The sequence below is a fragment of the Dendrobium catenatum genome, unplaced genomic scaffold, assembly GCF_001605985.2.
Source record: "Dendrobium catenatum unplaced genomic scaffold, ASM160598v2 fragScaff_scaffold_621, whole genome shotgun sequence".
NCBI lineage: Eukaryota > Viridiplantae > Streptophyta > Magnoliopsida > Asparagales > Orchidaceae > Dendrobium > Dendrobium catenatum.
Genome location: NW_021319083.1, coordinates 28945380 through 28965481, shown reverse-complemented (window position 1 = coordinate 28965481; position 20102 = coordinate 28945380). Strand labels below are relative to the sequence as shown.

At 33.5% G+C, this 20102-nt stretch overlaps 2 protein-coding genes across 2 annotated transcripts; both read right to left on the bottom strand.

The window, feature by feature from the left end:
• Positions 1–2723: 2723 nt before the first annotated feature.
• Positions 2724–12957, bottom strand: LOC110105086 (40S ribosomal protein S19-3). The gene is made up of 4 exons (XM_020834455.2): positions 12799–12957; positions 3403–3493; positions 3130–3313; positions 2724–3023 (listed from the first exon to the last, which is right to left on the bottom strand). Exons 1-4 carry the CDS (start codon positions 12889–12891, stop codon positions 2951–2953), a joined length of 441 nt encoding a protein of 146 aa, XP_020690114.1. The 5' UTR covers positions 12892–12957; the 3' UTR covers positions 2724–2950.
• Positions 12958–17516: 4559 nt separating this feature from the next.
• LOC110105079 (UDP-glycosyltransferase 83A1-like) lies at positions 17517–19190 on the bottom strand. The gene is made up of 2 exons (XM_020834449.2): positions 18643–19190; positions 17517–18557 (listed from the first exon to the last, which is right to left on the bottom strand). Exons 1-2 carry the CDS (start codon positions 19172–19174, stop codon positions 17629–17631), a joined length of 1461 nt encoding a protein of 486 aa, XP_020690108.1. The 5' UTR covers positions 19175–19190; the 3' UTR covers positions 17517–17628.
• Between the last annotated feature and the right edge of the window lie 912 nt (positions 19191–20102).

Below are 20102 nucleotides of genomic sequence, written 5' to 3'. Positions count from 1 at the left end.
GTATACTCTTTAAATTAATTATCTTTAGAGATTGGCATGTATCTCCATCAGCTCAATATCAGATGTAGGGGTGTCAATATTTGACACGACACGAAAACCCGACCCGGAAAATTTTAAGAGATTGGAGCAGAGCAACTATCACAATCTAAGTCGGCTTGGACATGTCCTATCGTATTGAGCCGTGACAGACAAATCTTAAAATCTAGTTTTAAAATATTCATATTATCTTTTAATGTTCATTTTAAATAAACTACAGACTGAAAATAAACTCATCCATAAGATTTATTTTATTTCATTAAAATATATCTACACTACAATACATGACTACATGTAGAAGCTATAGAACTTAATTGAATAATAAATCATGACTATACAAAAATCAAAAGAAAAATACCTATAAACTCTGATACCTTAAATTGCTAATTAATAGTCACTTTCTCCTTCCTAGATCCCAAAAATCAAAACCAAAATCACAGTAGTTATAACAGCTTAATAAGCCACACCAACTAAATCTAAATTTTTTAATTCTTTTATTAAATTTTGTTGAATATTAAAAGTAGCTAAATATAGTCTAATAAATCACTATACTAAGAAATAAAGTAAGTTCATAGCAATTATCCAATTATTTAAATAATAATATTGAGCAGATAAATAAATTATAATTCATATCATATAGCAATTCATATCACATCTCTTAGACCCAGACATAATCTCAAAGGATTCTGACCCATTATGACTCTCTTTTATGCATATAGCACTAGAACATACTCATAGGCACGAGGATATGATTTATAGGCATCAGAATATGTCTTATAGGCAACAAAATATTTCCTGACATAGATAAAATCTCATAAGATTCTAGCCACTTATTGCTTCCTACATATATGATTTAATCATATATGCACATATATCATCGATTATGCTATATCAGCTAAAGAGTAATTAAGCATATGTCAAATTATATAGTTTTCATAATAATAGACAAGAAAATCCTACTTTGAAAAAATACACATTTTTAAAAAATAATCAAATTACTAGGGATTGTGTAAAATAATATTTTAATACTTTTATCGTACTACAGTCCTATTTTTTAGAGTCCAAATAATTTTTTATTCAATAAAAACCTCAAAAATTATAAAACCCCCATTATAAAATTTTCATAAAATATTCAAAATGTGCAAATCATTTTTGTCATAATATAGATTTTATTATTATTATAATAATTTTCTCCTAATTTTATGGATAGTATATACATATAAAGTTTATTATTTAATTATAATTCCTTAAGAAATTAACATGTCATTACAAATGGGTTTTTAAGATCGTTAGGTATCCACTTTATAAACCAATTTCACCAGAGTACTCTAAATATACTGGGTTATTTTATTAATATTTGTTCATAATTTTGGTTAAAGATATAAAATAATTTATAAGAATTTTTGACTAAAAATTGAACAAATTGCATAATTATATTTATACAATTTATATTATTTTATTATAAACATCCTTTTCCACTTCACATAACTTTATAAGTGTCATTCCCATCTTCATTCGTATTTAACTAAGGATGAAAATTTGAATTAATTAGAAAAAGAAAAGTGAGAAAAAAATAAGTTATAATTTGGCGATCGTAGAGCCATTTTTTGTTGTCAGTCCAATTGAGAAATTTACTCGTCTTGAGGTAGACTACTATTTCTCTGCTTTTGATTTCAATGATTTTAAGTATTTTGTGTTTTATGAATTTTATTTTTTAGTCAAAACCTACAAAAGTTGCAATATTTTTATTTTTAACAAAATTTATCTATGTAACTATTAATATGTTGTAGTTTTAATCATTTTGCACATATTGATAGAAATATATTGAATTTTTATTAGGTATTTTCATATTTTGGGAGAAATTTCCTATTTTGAAATTTTTTGGTTTCTCCCAAAAAAAATTAGGTAAATAGGAAAATTGGATAAATAATTATAAAATTCTATTTATAGAACATATGACTTGCATAATGGTTATAATTTATCTACTGTGGTAATATGTATGTGAAAAAGAGCACACTGCATTTTTTTTTTAATTTCACTAGTTTTAATTCATACGCAAATTTTACATGCATTAATATCATATATTGGGCTGAATATTGGGCATAATATCACTAGTTTACTAAGCTATATATGCTATGAAATGTTTGCATATAAGAAAGGTTGTCTATACATAATTGTTATTATGTGCAGAGGATGGGCTGATGGACTTTTTCTTTAAAATAAAATTTATTGTATAATCTTAAAAAATATAAAATGAGAGATATAAGGATATAGAGTGATATGATATAATATGAAGAAGGGTAGGAAGTCACTACATCTGATACAAAAATCACTTGACCTAAATGACTTGTGATATGATTTATTCCTGAAAATAAGATTGATATAATTGAGAATGATTCACTTATGATTGGCTTACAAGATTGCTCCAAAAAGCAAGAATATAAGACAAAAGAAGAGTGCCCCTCCATCTCTCAACAATTAATGTCTTCCCCAACATCATTACTTGAAATGTTAGGAGACTAAGTGGTGATATATGTATCATTTAATGCAGGAAACTAATCACTAATCAGGGATCACCACATTGACCTTCTTTATCTTCTTGAAACAAAATTTACTCAAGGTGATATTGATGGTGTTGCTAATGCAAGGCAATTTAAGCTTTTTGTAATAGAGAAAAACTATAATAATTTGGGTACCTCATCCAATGGTCATGGATCAAATTTTAAGGCCAATATAAGGTTGAATAAAGTTCTAAGTCCCTTGCATACAAGATAAAGCAGGAGAAGAGAATAACTCAAATAACACCGAGCTTCAAAAGCATGTGTTCAGAAACATTACATGAAAAAATGTTAGCAAAAAACAAGAAGCTTAAAAGATCTGATCGATGATTGAGAGCAATATTCTCTCAAGTCATTCATGAAATGACCACCACACGCCCAGCAACCTGATCAAGATCACGACAACCCTGAGAAGTGATTCTCCTTCCCCTACCACCAGAAAAGAGGGAAATTGAACATTTAGTAGGTAAAAACTTAAGTGCCAATCGTTCCTGGTAAATTCTGTCACACGAGAGAAGAGGAATTAGTCACTCACCCCTTCTCATTGCTTTCAACGATATTTATCTTCTGCAGTTGCTGGAGAATGTGGCGAGCAATTGCGCCACTGCTCTTACAGAAATGTGGAGGCCTGCTACCATTCCTTTTGCGACCACCATAGATCTTCTGAAAACCACCCACGCCAATACCTTGTCTCAGATAGATCTTTCTTGCCATGGAAGCTGCAATTAAGTGAGAATGAGGAGCACCATCTATGTTAAATAGGTATCAACCTTTACCAGTGAAATGTAAAATAAATAAAATAGATTACCAGCTCTTATGTAGTACCAATCAGGGTCATATGGAGCAAGTTCTTTGAACCTTCCAGTCTTAACAATATCAGTCCAGTGAGGAAGTTCAATCTGTTGATTATAATTGATGGGCAAGATTAGGTATAAAGCCATATAGCAATATGCATCAAGCAAATTGAACGTATGTAGAGTTCTTTGCATTATAAAACAAAACATACCATTTTTACTACAGGGGAAAAGCAAGCAACTATCGTCATTGTATAATAAGAGATTCGAGACAACAAACAACAAGATGTATAATACAAACGAGAAGGCATACTACTAGTTATAAGTCCAAAGAGAAACTCATGCGCCCACAACTATGGAGAAATTCCAAAAAAGAGTCTGTATTCGGAAAGCCATGAAATTTAGGACTTTCATTTAAAAATAGACATTCTCTACTTTTTAGAAAGAGTTTTTAATTATTATAAAAGAGAGCAAGGCTCCATTTAAAAAAGGAAAGCATATCGGTTTGAAAAAGCCACTGCAGTTCTAGGACTCTCTCCAACCATTTTATCTTACATCCAATATAATACATAGAGCTCATATGGTTGAAAATTATTTATTATTATGGCTGATATTACTATTAACATTATTATTATTATTTTGTGGCATTTAAAATTTGAATTATCATCATCCCTGTGCTAGGCAGGAAAAGAATGATTCAAGCTTGATATTAAGTTGATAACTAGTAACAAAACTCATGTCAAATCTAATGAGATGAATTCTAATTAGAATTTTACTAATGGTAGGACATTCCCAAGAACCAATGTACAATGACCTAACCATCATTTTAAAAGGAGGCATACGTGTCGAGGCACACCTCAATTCGAGGCGCAATACATGCTCTCCAAGGCTTGTGCCTCGATGAATTGGGTGAGGTGCGTGTTTTTTTCATGCAAGGAGTACGCCTCGAGGCAGCTTGAGGCGCCGACTCATTTTTAGGTTTTTTTTTAATACACAAAACCTGATTATAAGGTTTTAGGACTATGTCGGTTTCACTTGTTTCGTGAGAGTAGAGTTTCAAAAGAGAGTCTCGTTGCCATCGACAACAACAATCCCGCCAAATTCGACAGAGCTCGCAGCGAAGGTAACAAATTTCTTCTCTTTCGAGCATTGCTTCGGCTTCGCCTGCTACATGTTAAGTGGAGTTCTTCGATATGACAAGAGCGCTCAAAGATGACCTTTCTTCCCGTTCAACCATTGGTTCGAGTTCGTCTGCTTCGTGTGTAGTCAAAGCTCGCAACGAAGGTAGCAATCTTTCTACCCATTTGACCACTGTGTTGGCTTCGCTTGCTTCCTTCGTGTACTTCAGCTTCACTTGTTTAATGAAGGTGATGATTTTCTTCCCTTTCAAGCACTACTTCGACTTTGTCTGCTTCATGTTAAGTGGAGTTCTTTGACAAGAGCACTCACAGATGCCCTTTCTTCTTGTTCGACCACTGGTTCGAATTCATCATCTTCATGTGAAATTAGAGCTCACAACAAAGGTAACGATCTTTCTACCAGTTCGACCACTATTTCAACTTCGCCTGCTTCCTTCGTATACTTCGGTTCCGCCTACTGCAATGAAGGTAACGATCTTTCTTCATGTTACTTCAACTTCATTCATTATAATTACGTGTTAAGATTACATATAAAGATAATTTAGTTAGTGATATTTGTTTGAAATAGATATATGTATTCATATTTCATTAGCTTGAAATAGACGAGTTCTTAATGATGATAGACATACATGAGTTTTTAAAATAGCTTGAAATTAGATATATGAGTTCTTAATGATATGCATTTAATGATTTTCCTAAGTAAAATATATGCATAAATACAGTTTTAAAAATAGAAGGTAAATAAGTGAAAGATGATTCTTTCAAGCGTAGTATAAATTATGCTCTAAAAATTATAGGACGTTTAGTTAAGCTGCTAAGAATGGTAGATGGTGAGTAAGCCCAAGCAATATATTTATTTATGAAGCTATAAATAAGACTAAAGAATAGATAGCAAGAGATTTGCGAGGTCAAGAAGGTGCCTACAAACAATAACAACAACAACATCAAGCCTTCATCCCACTATTTGGGGTCGACTACATCAATCTTTTTTTTTTCCATTATGTCATGTTAAAAGTTAAATTCTCATTTAAATCTAATAAAAAATATCATTTCCAATAATTTTCTAATCAAGTCTTTTTAAGTCTACCTCTACCTTTCTTAACATAAGTAAAATCTAATACATCTACTTTCCTATACGGGTCATTAGAAAGCCGCCGTTTTATGTGATCAAACCATCAAAGACGACTCACTATAATCTTATCTTCCACTGGAGCTACTACAACCTTTACATGTATATGCTCATTTCGTATCTTGTGTCTAAAGAGTAAAGTCACTCATCCAGCTGAGCAGCCCATATCTGCTAGGGGTATCAAATTTGGGTCACGTGTAGGGTTAGGGTCGAACTCGGAACTAACCCGACACTATTCAGGTCAACCCGAACCCGACCTGTTTTAGCAAACAGGTCAGTTATTGGGATCCAAACCCGACCCGTTTCGAGTTTGGTCAACCCGACCTGACACGAATATACGGGATTTGGTTGAAGAAGCGTGCAAAGATAGCAACCACCTGTCACAAGTCGCTACTTCTGACCGTTGACCGGCTGGCAAACAAACAGCGGGATAGTTTGACCAGGGCGACGTAGCAATGACGGACATGTGTCGCGATGCGTGGGAGTGGTAAGGCGATGATGGCGGATGGCGGACGGCGAACCCAGATCGACGACCCTACAAGGCTACGAGCGTGAAAACGACGTAGCTTGTGAGTAAGAGATCGAACCGGCAATGGCTGGCAGACGCGACGGCTGACGCGATGGAGCGGACGTGATGGCTGACGCGAATGGCTGGCAGACGCGATGCTTGACACGACATCTCTTCATGCGACTAACGTAACTAGACTGACAAAGAGAGGGAAACGGTCAGTCCAGGTCAAACCGAGTTGATTTCGGGTTTCCGGGTCAACCTGAACCCGACCCGTTTTTTGCAAACGGGTTGAAATCTCTAACCCCAAACCAACCCGATTCGAGTTCGAGTTGATCCGAAACCGAAATTTTTATGTCAGGTTCGAGTCAGATTTCCGGGTCGTGTCCAGTATTGACACCCCTAATCTCTGCAACACTTAAACTTAATATTATGCTTCTCTTTTAATAGCCAACATTCTGCACCATGAAACATTACAGGTCTAACCACCATCTTATAGAATTTTCTCTTAAGTTTAAGGGGGACTTTTCTAGCACACAAGCCCAATGCATTCCTTAACTTTAACCATCGAACTTGAATTCTACTAATAATATCGTCGTCTATTTCATCATCACTCTGAAAAATAAACCCAAGATATCTACAACTTTAAGATGAAGGGACAAAAAATAAAAAAATAAAGTAAAATATTATTCTAGAATTAAATTGAGGCTTTTAAAGAATATTAACAAAAAAGAGAGTAAGATACTAGATCTTAAGATTTTATCAATTCGTGAGAAAGCTAATGTATATGAAAAAAAGTAATTAGTGATATTAAAAATGTTGCAAAAGATGTACTTGGAGTATCAAAAGAAAAAGCTCATAATAGTAAAAATAGTTAGTGGTGAAATCAAAATATGCAAGAAAAGATAAAAAAAAAAGAACATTTGTTATAAAAATTGGTATAGAAGTAAAAATTTTTATAATTGAAAAAGATATAAAAAGGCCCGTAAGGAGTCTAAGAAAGTAATATGTCATACAAAAATTTTAATTTTTAATAATTTATATAATATATTAGATACTAAGGAGGGCGAAAGATATATGTATAAACTAGCCAAATATAAACATAAGAGTAATGATTTAATTCAAGTGAAGTACATTAAGGATGAAGATAAAAAATTATTTTTATTAGAAGAAGATATTCAACAAAGATGACTGAGATATTTTTATAAACTCTTCAATGAAAAATTATGAGAATGGGATTGACTTTAGTGACCTTAGCAACCTAAATGAAAATAAAGATTTTTATTTTTATCGGCGTATTAATAAAAATCAAAGTTAGAGAGGCTTAAAAAAATAAAGTGTGAAAAATCTGTCAGACCTGATGATATTCCAATATAGTGTGGAAATGATTAGCAGATGAAGAAATTTCTTGGCTTACTAAATTTTTTAATATTATTTTGAAGACTAAAAAGATGCCAGATGAGCAGAGAATGAGTGTTTGATTCCTATTTTTAAGAATAAAGGTGATGCACAAGATTTTGTGAATTATATAGGAATTAAGTTAATGTGTCATACTTTAAAACTAAGTGAGAGAGTTATGGAACAAAGGCTACGGAGTGATACTAATATTTCTCAAAATCAATTGGATTCATGCCAGATAGGACAACTATGGAAGCTATACATTTATTGAGAGGTTTGATGGAGAAGTATAGAGAGAATAAGGAGGATCTACATATGATATTTTTATTGATTTAGAGAAAGCATATGATAAAGTTCCAACATAATTGCTATGGAGAGTTCAAAAAAAGAAAAGGGTTAAAAAATTTTATATTCTAGTCATTAAGGATATGTATGTTGGAGTTGTAACTTGTGTTCATATACAAGGTGGTTTGATCAAGTATTTTTCTATTTCAGTTGGATTACATGAAGGTTCAGCCTTAAGTCCATATCTTTTTGTTTTAGTCATAGATGTTCTCACTATACATTTGCAAGAGGTTGTACCTTAGTGTATGTTTTTTGCTGATAATATTCTTCTTGTTGATAAGAATAGAGAGGGAGTTGAAGGTAAACTTTAATTATGGAGATCAACTTTAGAGTCTAAAGACTTTTATTTGAGTAGATCTAAAACTGAATATATGGAGTGTAATTTTAGTAATAATAGTTTTGATGTGGGGGGCGGGGGGATTATGACTTTGGGTGACCAAGTCATTAATAATGTGCCTACAAAGAAATTTAAAAATTATAGATGAAAAGTGGATCACCAATTACACCAACGCTTGTATGTTATTTGCATATTATTTAAACCCTTAATTTTATTATGATAAAGATTTTTGAGTTGATAAAGAAATTAAAATTGGTTTATATGCTTGTATGGATAGGCTTATTGATGGGGACATCAGATTGTGGAGAGTCTATCAAAGACATGGCCGTTGATTTACAGTCACCATTGAGTCATTGTATTTCTGAGTTGTTTATGTATTTTCTTATTTATGATGTCATATTGTATTTGCTTTATTAGTTTCCCGTTGTACCCTTTTATTAAGGGAGGTCGTATGAAAGCCCTAGGGGCATTGTCATCATTTATTTTGTGAGTCTTTGTACGAGGCTATTTATAGCCCCATTGTTCTTCTTTTCAAGTTAATGAATAATTAATTGAAAACTTTTGTTTCTCTTGTTTGATTTCTCATGAGAATTTAGAGTGAAATCCCTAGGAGAGGGAGACTTGCGCAATACCCACCAACCTGGACGAGTCGGGTTCGTGGTTCTACGTTATATCTCTTTCTCTCTTCCTCCCTCTACCACTAGCGGTTGTACCATCTTCCCCTCACCTTGTCCAAACTTCATCTCCACCGAATTCTCCAAACCCCCTCCACCTCGCCGCCGGCTCCCTTACCCGAACCCCCCATCCAAGCCGTCGGCCCTAGCCCCTTGCCCACTCTTGGATTTACTTCCTAATTTTGATTGCCATAATTTAGACAAAATTTTGAATTCAAATTCACCCAATTTGAAATTCAAAACCTCTCCTAAATTATAAAATCTATTTTAGAAAAATTTCCAAATCTTCCCCCATCGGATTTTAAATTAATTTGGAATGAATTATTTCATTCTAAATCTGATCACCTAAATTAAGGAAGCATTAAAGCCTCCTTAATTTTCCCCCCATCCCCATAAAGCTGCCGGCCTAGCTCTCCTAGCCGCCGGCCCCACTCAATTTCCCCTATTCCTTGTGTTTCCTAATTAAGTTGGAGTTAATTTAGGATCAATTTGAAATTCAAATCAATTAAATTTGAAATTCAAATTCTCTCCTAATTTGAACCAATCTATTTTAGGAAAGTTTCCATAAACAATTCCAAATCAAATTCTATTTGAATTTGATTTAATCTCTTGCCTAATTTAAGACTCCCTTGATTAGGCAACCCACTAATTCATTCCCTAAACCGCTCCCTCTCTCACCACACTGTCGGCCCCCCTAGCCTAACCACCCCTCTCTATCTCATTAATTCCCCTCCCCAATTTAGGGGAATTAAATTCCCCTCCTAATTTCTTTCCTCTTAATTTCAAAATCTAAAATTTATTTCATAATTTTGAATTTAAATATCTCCTCCAACCTAATCCTAACCCACGTGTGGCTCCCCTCTTTGGCCGAACCCTCTCCTCTCCTTATCTCTTACTTCTTGTGAGAATCCTTTTTCTCTCAAGAGATCTAGGTGCTTTCAAGGAAGTCGTCGATACCACCACATACAACAAAGCAAATGCATGGCCGATCCGGAACTTGACTACGGCCTCTCCTATGACGAGCAAGAGTTTGTTTGCATCTTACATTCAACCTGAAACGATAATAGGCAGGGCAATAGTAGAAAAACAAAAATGCCATAAATATTTGCTATCATCAAAATTATAATCTTTGAATCCAGATTTGCAACAAATACTATCGATGTTTATATTGATTATAAAACACTAAAAATCCTGCAAAATAATAATGACTAAAGCCAAAACTAAAACTTCAAATAATTTATTTAGGCTCGGTACTAAGGAAAGAGAAGATAAAATATATATAATAATAAAAGTAAGCAATAAGAGAGGTTGAATTTCAATCAAATTAAATGCATATGAAGGTAATAAGGTGTTAATTAAAGATGAATAATTTCCTTTGACAAAACACAGAATGAAAATTTTAAGAAATTATTTTTTGAAAACAAAACGAAAAATATAATGAAGCGTATTGTAGATTCATGAGAAGTAAATATGAGTTAACTTTGAAAATGATGCATAAAATAAGTCTTTAGATTTAGATGATGGATATATTAAGATTTGAATAGCAATGAAGGATATATAGTAATTTTGATGACAAAATCCTTTTAATAGAATTTCGAATACGTCTAATTATTAGAGAATAAGTATTTTGACACTAATATTTAGGAACCAAAACTAGTTCAAAAAGAGGCCAAATATAAAGTAATTAAACTTATGAGTCATGCAATGCATCTATGGAAACAAAAAGTTGAAGATCGGGTTAGAAATTTTACATAAATTTGAAAGAGCCAAATAGGTTTCATTCTAAAATGATTTTTTAAGTCAAGACAATGAATTGACAAATACAAATAACAAAGAAGAACTACTGATCTTGAGAAAGAAATGATCAAGTACCATGAAAATTGATTTGGTGTATTTTTTGGGCAAAAAAAGATGTGTATCAAAAACATGCTCCCATTATTAAAAGTGTGTGCAATGAAAAATTGGCTAGAATAAAAAATAGTCATAGATTGACCCAATAGTTATTACTTACCATAAGCTTACATCAAAAGACCTACGTTGAGTGACTTGAGTCCATATCTTCTTGTAAGGGGTATAGAGATCTTACAAATGGCCTTCAAGTGAAGTTCCTTTGGTGTAAACCTTTTGCATATTATATAATTCTAATTGACAAGTCATCCGCCACAAGAAGTGAAAGATAAGAACAATTATCATTCAATATAATTTAAGTGTCTATAATTTTTAAAAGACAGAGGCCGTATAATTAGTAAAAACTTAATGTATCTATATATAATATATAATTTAAGTCGATATGACATTACTCAATGATCATTTCATATAAATACCATACTCTAATCAATATAGTTGTAAGAAGTTGCTTCTCATCACAAAAAATTCAAAAAAAAAAAACAAGAAAGCAATAGCCAAAAAATAGTTTTATAACAACCCCAAAAGCAAAATAGTAAAAAAATAAAAAAAATTTGCCCTAAAGAAACCCTATGCCTTTGCTCAGCAATGGAGATTTATGATTCAAATTTCCGACCTAAAAAAAATGTAAGCTAGTTTTAAATACGCAATGAGCATTGCACACATGTAGGCCACAAGATGGCTAGTGCAAGGAACACTGCTTGTGTTAAATCAAAAGATTCAAAATAAAAATCGAGACTCTCAACAAAGACCTAAAAAAATCAAGCTTTCCTATATGGTGTGTGTCAATTTGAAATTAAATTTCAAGTCCCTTGCCACCACTAACATTATTTGGCTTTGACGCCTACTTAATGACTTCCGCATATTCATTTTTCAATCTATCAACCTCCACTACGACGTCTCTGCTATAGCCCTAGCCAACAACCCTGTGTTTCATGCTCATACAAAGCATATCGAAAAAGGCTATCACTTTATTAGTGATCACATCAATTCTAAAATCATTCATGTGGTCCCAATCAACTCCCACGATCAACTCGCTGACATTCTCACTAAATCTCTTCTAACACATCAGTTGCAGCAACTTCACCTCAAATTGAGAGTCCATGAAGACCCATCAATTTGCGAAGGGGTAATAACGGCACCTTCTGTTGCAGCTCAAGTAGAGCAATCACCTTCAAAGAAATAAAATCAGTACCATCAGCTGGTAACAACTCAATCCACATTATCCATGTGTCAAGCATAACCACTCTATCTGACCACACACTCAAGCACACAACCTTCACCTTATAGTTACAGTAAGCTGTAATACAATGGGAAATACAAATGGAAAGTTGAATCACAACGGTTTGCCTAAGTTAAGCTTTTCCCTGTATTTACTCTTTTCACTGTTAAGTTGCTTTCTACTCTCAACTTTCTTACTGCAAAGCTACAACTGCTTACCTCGGTAAGCTATAGAAATGAATTTCTACAAGGACTATCGTCAAAGAAAAGTAGAACAGATCTGCCAATGAAAAAGTATTCAAATAAAGGCATGCCTTCAAATTTAACAAACAACCCAACAATACTTGCCTAAAATGTTAATTGATTTCACCAATAATAAATAATCCATCCGTCTGCATTTAAGTGAATCACAGTTTGCGATACAAAGCAGACTATAAACAACTTATTACATAAAGCTGCATGGAAAACAATAGAAGCCATTTTCCGAATACAAATAAAGCAATTTTGTTCTAGAAAAAATATATTCCCTGAATTTCTAAATAAATTCGAACAAGTTTTATGAAATCATTCATAGCACAAAGCCAAGCAATATATTCTCTGATGAAGAACAAAAGTGAGCAAACAAAGGTTTCATATTACACATCTTCGTACCTCCAAAGAAGAAACAGGCAATCGAAAAGAAACATCTATTTGTTAGAAGAAATCGGACAACAAGAAGGAGAATACTTAAATAAGAAAATAAAACGGATCAAACCTTGCCGGATCTCTTAAGATGGGCAGCGTATGCCTTGACAAACTCGTGCGGTGACACATCCTTCACGGTCCTTCCTGCCTTAACCCCCTCCATTGCCGTCCTTGCCGCCTGCAATGTAGCAGTTACTCGCAGAGCTAGGGTTTTCTCGTAGAAAACAGAGGACCCATCAAAATATATAAGTCGTCCTAAAAATGCCCATCGATTCTCCAGAAATTACATAAAGTACAAAAAACTTTGGGCCTTACATCAAAGTGGCCCTTTTCATTTAGGCCTTCATGGAGTGGAAGCCCATAACACAAACGATCTGCGTTCAGAAACTCTCCTAGGCAGGCCGTGCTATGAGTGCACACGTGCGGTCCTGCGGTCGATTATGAGTGTTTTGGGCTATAACATATAATATTTGAAAGGGAAAATAAATAATTTATCAATAAATGATTGTATAATTATTCAAAATATTTTATTAATCTAATAATTAATCCCTAAAAAATCATTTTGATCAATAATAAAATTTTTGAATATTTCAATTTTATTACAACAATAAGTAGAAATTTTCATTGTGTAATACTTCATATTTATATTATTATCCTAATTAATCCATATCCAAAAATGTTAAGTAACTATGATAATTTAATGTCCTAATCCCTGATTAGTTTTAGTAGTTTTATGATAAAATTTTAAAAATAAATGCCACAAATCAATAATTAACTGATTAATTAGGGTGATTTAATATACTAATAGTTAATTAAAATATATATTTTTATCTTGTTGCAAGCTTAAAATTTTACAACGGTAGGATGAGAGTTTTTTATCTTAATGTTGCAAAAAAGCCTGCACACACTCATATGAATTAAGCTCAAAAGAAAAACACAAAATTTTATGTTAAAATTCTTAAAAAGCCTTTTTACAAATAGAATCCTCCTTCATTTGTTTTTTAATTAATCAATGATATTTTCATTTTAATTTGAGCATTAAATAAATATTATTGTGTAACTTAGGTTTGTTTGTAAGGGCTTAAATTAAACTAAGTCGAATAAGCAAGATTATGTTATTTGGTTGTTTATAAACACAAAATAATGTAATTACAAATATGTTGGTAAAAGTTTTTAGTTGAATTTAAACGTTAGCTATTAAATTTTCCTTAAATCCCGTTAAGTGTACTACAATTATGTTATTTTAAATACTTAAGCATCAGGAGCAAATACCTGATTCCAGTTTCTCGGCAGAACATGCTGCGATCCTCCAGATGAAGATCCGAGAGGAGGAAAATCAGTTGCAGATGGAAGATCTGCCATATTGACAAAGGAGATCGGAATCCTCCGGCCTAGCCGGAGGAGGAAGAAGTAGAAAAGAGTTCAGCGACAGGGGGCGGCGCAAGAGACGAGAAAACCCTAACCCTCCGTCAATTCTTCGAAATCAATTATGTTATTTTAAATACTTATCAATCATAACTATAGTTGCATTATGAATAATTAAGTGATTAACTAATTATTGCATGGCTAATTATCAATACTTAATAGCAATATACGCTTAATTATCAGAAAAAAAAAAAACGAAGTGATCCTTAATTAATAAAAATAAACATTTATTGATTTCTAATTATATGTGATTATCAGATAACTTTTGTTTATCAATGATTTATCACTCTAAAATCCACTTAATCAAATACAAATCTCATGCATATTAGAATTAAGAATCACTAATCATCACCATTAGACCACCGCTATCCGATCAGCATCGCTACTTAATTAGGTGTGTCAAAACGGGTCAACCTGAACCTTTATTTTTTGGGTTGGGTTCAAGTTGGGTTGGCATGTCAGGTCATTTATTAACACTCCTATGCATAAGTATCATTTTCCGACCATCATCACCCAACTACGATCTTCTGACCACTTTCGCTTAACCAAGATATCTCAATCACCAACGACTACCACTATCTCTCAACCAATATCCCTCACCTACAATCTCTCAACCGCCATTACCCCACTAATATCTCCTAACCACTACAGTTCGATTGTTGTATCCCAACCTCAGTCTCCCAATTGACGATGATGAACCATAGTCTCATGACCATCATCTTTCAATTATAATCTCCTGACTAAAGTTGATTGATTAAAATCACCCACCATCTCCCAAACACTATCACCCGGCCACCATCTCTAAATCAACATCTTTTAACCATACAACCATCTTCATGACAATAATCTCCCAACCACCATCACACGACTATGATCTCCTTACCAACATTACATGTTTATGATCTCATGACCATCATCTCTACATCATTATCTCTGGACCATGCTCACTAACCTAGGTGATATAACACATCATATGGATGAAGATGATCAAGCTAAAAGCTAACACCAAAGCCTAGGGAAATGATTAAAGAAAATGTCAAATTACACGAGTTCAATAACAAGCCCATAATTTTTTAAATATTTCACTACAGGAAAATCAATTATTACCGGCGGCATTTTCCGGCATAAAATGGTCAATTTTGTAAATTTTTGGCGGCTTTCCAGCGGCAAATTTTCCGCCGGTAAAACACGCATGGGAAAAATATTTCCGGCGGTATTTTATGGCGGCAAATTTTTCCGGCGGTTTTTCGACGGAAAAAGGCCACCGGAAAATATCTAAAATTTAATTAAAAAAAAAAAAGACCGGCTGCCCAGCTGCTCACCAGCCTGTGCTACCCACCCAGCCTGAGTTGAGCTGCCCGCTCAATCATTAATTAAGAAAAAAATACTATGAAGTCGGAAATCCACCGGAAAGCCGTCGGAAATTCGCCAGAAATCTGTCAAAAATCCGCCGGAACAAGACCGTTAGAAAGCCGCCGGAAATTCTTCTGAAAAACAAGATCGTCGGAAAGCCGCCGGTAATTGACGATTTTCATGTAGTGTTTTATTTTTAATCTGGAAGGTTGTATATTGAGCCATAAAATGAATAGGTAGAGATGATGCATTAAAATTTTGGATAGGTGGAACTCCTCTTTAATATCCACTAACCCCCTCCCTTTTATCCTCCTTTTTTTTCCAAAATTTAATATTGTAATGTTTATTAATATGAGCTTATATGCATTATAATTTTTAATTTTTGAATGAAATAATTTTTTTTGGGGAAGTTCTCTTTATTTTCTTGGTGTTTGGTGGCTTCAAATACATGTCATTTCTTTGGTAAGATTTAGTAGTTATTTTTTTTTTTATGTTGCTTACAAATCTTCTTAAACACATGTTTTAAACTATTCACAACTCTTATTCCACTTCATAAGCATCATCTAAGGCCAATAAACTAATAACCAAATTCATAAGACCCTTCTAAACACTTTCATATAAACATTAGCTCAATTTTTGTCGAAGACTTGGACCTTGTCTTATTCCATATATTTCAACTTCATCTTATCTCAACTTAACTATGCCATCAACTCCAAATCATAAGTTCGCATTTTGAGCCAATATTTCACCATTATTTACAGTCATTTATCTCGTATAAAGTTCACGCCCTAAAGTGATCTTGACATTTCTGCTAATATGGCCCAGTACTAGACCTTTCATCATTCTGGTTTAAACTCAAGAAAACTTCTCTAAATATCAAACCTAAGATCCATAGCATTTTCTAATTATTAATCTCACCCAATAGATTCCACCCGATTACACCGAAGCCTACCACCTCTATCGCTCGATATTGCCAATAACAATAATGTAAGCATGGCTTTAAGGCTAATGCACACCACAAGCACCAACTTGATTCCCTATGTCAAGACCAAGATTTATATTAGTCTTGTTGATATGCAAATTCCCTAATTATGAATAACGATATCATTTACAATTCACAACATACATTAGTGGAGTTATTTTAATTTGATTAGGCTCCATGTTGTTTTTCCCTTTTTGAATTTTGCACGCAAAAACTCTCATATCTCTTGCAGTTTTCTTTTTATGTGTATGTGTGTTGGACCTTCATCTCTCTCTCTCTCTCTCTCTCTCTCTCTCTCTCTCACACACACACACATTCAATCTCTACAAGTTTTTTAGCAACAATCATGACTACCATATTAAATATAAATGAACCTAATAGTAATTTGGCTAACCTTTAACTAATTTAAATGACTTATTAATTATCAATTATTATTATTAATTAATAAATTAACTAACCACCTATCCTATGCTTGTTTCATATTATTTTTTAGTAGTATTCATTTGGTGGTTGTTTTTTTTTTTTTTTTTTGCTAAGTTATGCATTTAGCCAAAGGGTTGATCTCGCTCGGGTAGGCATGCGCTTATGCGCATTTAGATGATTAAGATCAATTCCTTTTAGCTATTTTAAGCTTAAGCGACACTTAGCACGCTTAAACGTTAACCCAACAAACAATTAAACTTAGAAAATTGAAATTGCATAACTATTTAATTTATTTTTACAGGATCATCTCTTTTGTAGGGATCGAAAGATGGCACACCATGTATATATGTTCTCTCATAAATTAATCATTTGGGCTTGAGTTGAAGATACATGAAATAAAAATGATATATTGCATCTCAAATATAAGTAACAAAATTGCTAATGAGAGAAAAATAATAATGAAACTTTACATGTATACATACATACAAATGGTATGGTGTTGTGGAGGTGTGGGCATCGAAGAAATTGCAATGATATCTGATCCAAGCCATGAAGTTTTGATGGTGATATATATTATTTTTATTTGTTAATTAAGATTTTAAATATTATGTAACTAAATGATAAAGCTCAGATCATGAATATATAAATAAGAAGATTTTGAGTAATACATATATATCTAAATCCTTCTAACAAGAATAATAATAATAATACTTAATTTTAAGTCCTAGTTTTCATGATATCCACTACCTTCTTAAAATTCTCATAAGAGCTCCCACCTACACTCACACTTTTAAGAGCCCTCTCTTTCCACATCAATGCCCTTTTTCGCATCTCATCATCCTCCATCACCTCTTCCACCCTCTCTCTAATCATCTTCCTCGTGATAAGAGCCAACTCACTCCTACCCAATTCACCTTCCACATCCTCCTCATTCGGCCTCACCCTCAGCCCTATCCTCCATATGTCACAAATATAACTCTGATTCAAAAACTGATCAGTAAAGTAAGGCCAACAGAGAAATCGCATCCCGTTCCTAATCCCTTCCATGGTAGAATTCCACCCGCAGTGCGACATAAAGCACCCAATGGAAGGATGACCCAACACTTGCAGTTGAGGAGCCCAGGCGACCAGAAGCCCCCTGCCTTGTACCCGCCTCAAGAACTCCGTTGAGAAAACTTCGCTTGGATCCATAGTTGTAAGGTCAGGTCGCACAGCCCATAAAAAAGGTCGCTTTGTCATTTCAATCCCATGGGCCAACTCATCAACTTGTGCTTGATCAAAAATAGCATGGCTTCCGAAGGCGATGTAGAGTACAGAGCCCGGCGAGTGGGCGTCAAGCCAGTCCATAATGGTGGATGAATTTGCTGGCGGCCAGAGGTGGCCGATGGGGTGGTGGTCGGCTGGAAAAAGGGGGCCGATGGGAATGGCGGAAGGAAGGAGAGATATGGCTTGAGGCTCAAGATCCATGAATGTGTTGCAGATGATGAACTCGGCGTGGTCGGTGAGAGCGCGAATGTTAATCATAACAAAGGAGAACACAGCTGATTTGTCAGCCGAGTTTCCGATCATGTTCCATGCCAGCTGACTCGTGCGAAGCGTCGGGATGCCGTCGGCTAGCTGGAACATCTCATCCTTATTCTGTGATCCTTAAATCATGATGAAATATAGATGGTGATTTAATTTCCCTTTTAAATTAAAATAGATATAATGAAAGAAAAGATTTTGTTGTACCATCTTCAGTGAGAAGCCCAATTTCAATCATTTTGGAAACGTTGAGCACTATAGCTATCATGGCGGCTGACGGGGGGCAGAAAGCGGCAGCGCGCAGGCCCATTTGGTTGGCTAAAGCAAACGCCCAGGCCATGTTGAAGTCAGCTAAAATCCACTGTATTGGTCGGCCTTCTGCAGCGGCGGCTCTTAAGATGGACTCAAGACCTGGAGACATCCCTGAAGGCAAGAGTTTACAAGATAGCCCCACATCCTTTCGGTCTTCGTCCGAGCCCATCCCATCTGAGATTCCAAGGAGGCGGAGGCGGCTGTTAGTGTTGGAGAAGGCAGCGCCGCCGTCGGGGGCGGCGGAAAGAAGACGGCGGTGATTGAAGTCGGTGTTGACAAAGGTGACCGTGAAGCCGGCATCGATGAGGTGGTAGGCCATCTCCATGAGAGGCATAATATGGCCTTGGAATGGCATGGGAAGGATAAGTATATGTGTGGAATCCATTCTCTTAATTTCCTTTGAAAGCTTCTGCAAACTGTAAAGCATAATAGCAAAGCCTGTATTCTTATAGGGGCTGTTTAGCAGCCGGATTTGCGCGAAATCCAGCCAAAAATTTTTAAAATAATTATCATTAAAATTTTAATTAGTATTTAACCACCAAAAAAATTTAAATTTAGAACTAGACAAAATCGCCCCGCAACTTGCTCAAAGTTATAAAATATAAAAAAAAGATTTTAGGGGAGAGAAAGTTAGAGAGAGAAAGAAATTAAAAATAGAGAAATAAAGTATGAGAAAGAAATAAAAATCTTTTTTTTCATGTGGTTCTGGAGAGGTGGTATATCAGATTTTTTTATTTTTTTATTAAAATCTTAAATACAAATATTTTTTCTTATTTTTTAATAAATAATTTAGAATGAAAATTTTTTAATGAGTTATTACCTGCCAAAAAATTTTACAATTTAATTTATCATAATCAATTTAAAAATACATTTTTTTAATAATTTTTTATTCATTATAAATTATTCATAATAAATTACTGTTATTTTAAATTTATCTTGTTCCAAAGAAAATGATATTTTAAATAAATATTTATCTTACTCTTTCATAAAATTTAGAGAGTAACTTAATTTCTATTAAATATAAATAAAAACTACGTTATATTTTTTCATTAAATATAGAAGCAACGTGATTTTTTTAAAAATATCTAATTTTAATAAAAATCATAAAATTATTAATGGAAAAAATAAGATAAATAATTATATAAAATTTTATTTCCTTAAAACAAGATAAATTTAAAATAATAATACTGTATTATGAACAAAAAATAAAAAAAAAAGGATTTATTTTTAAATTGATTATGAAAAATTAAATTGTGAAATTTTTTAACATAATAACACATAAAAATTTTTCATTCTAAATTATTTATTAAAAATTAAGAAAAGATGTTTGCATTTAACATTTTAATAAAAAATAA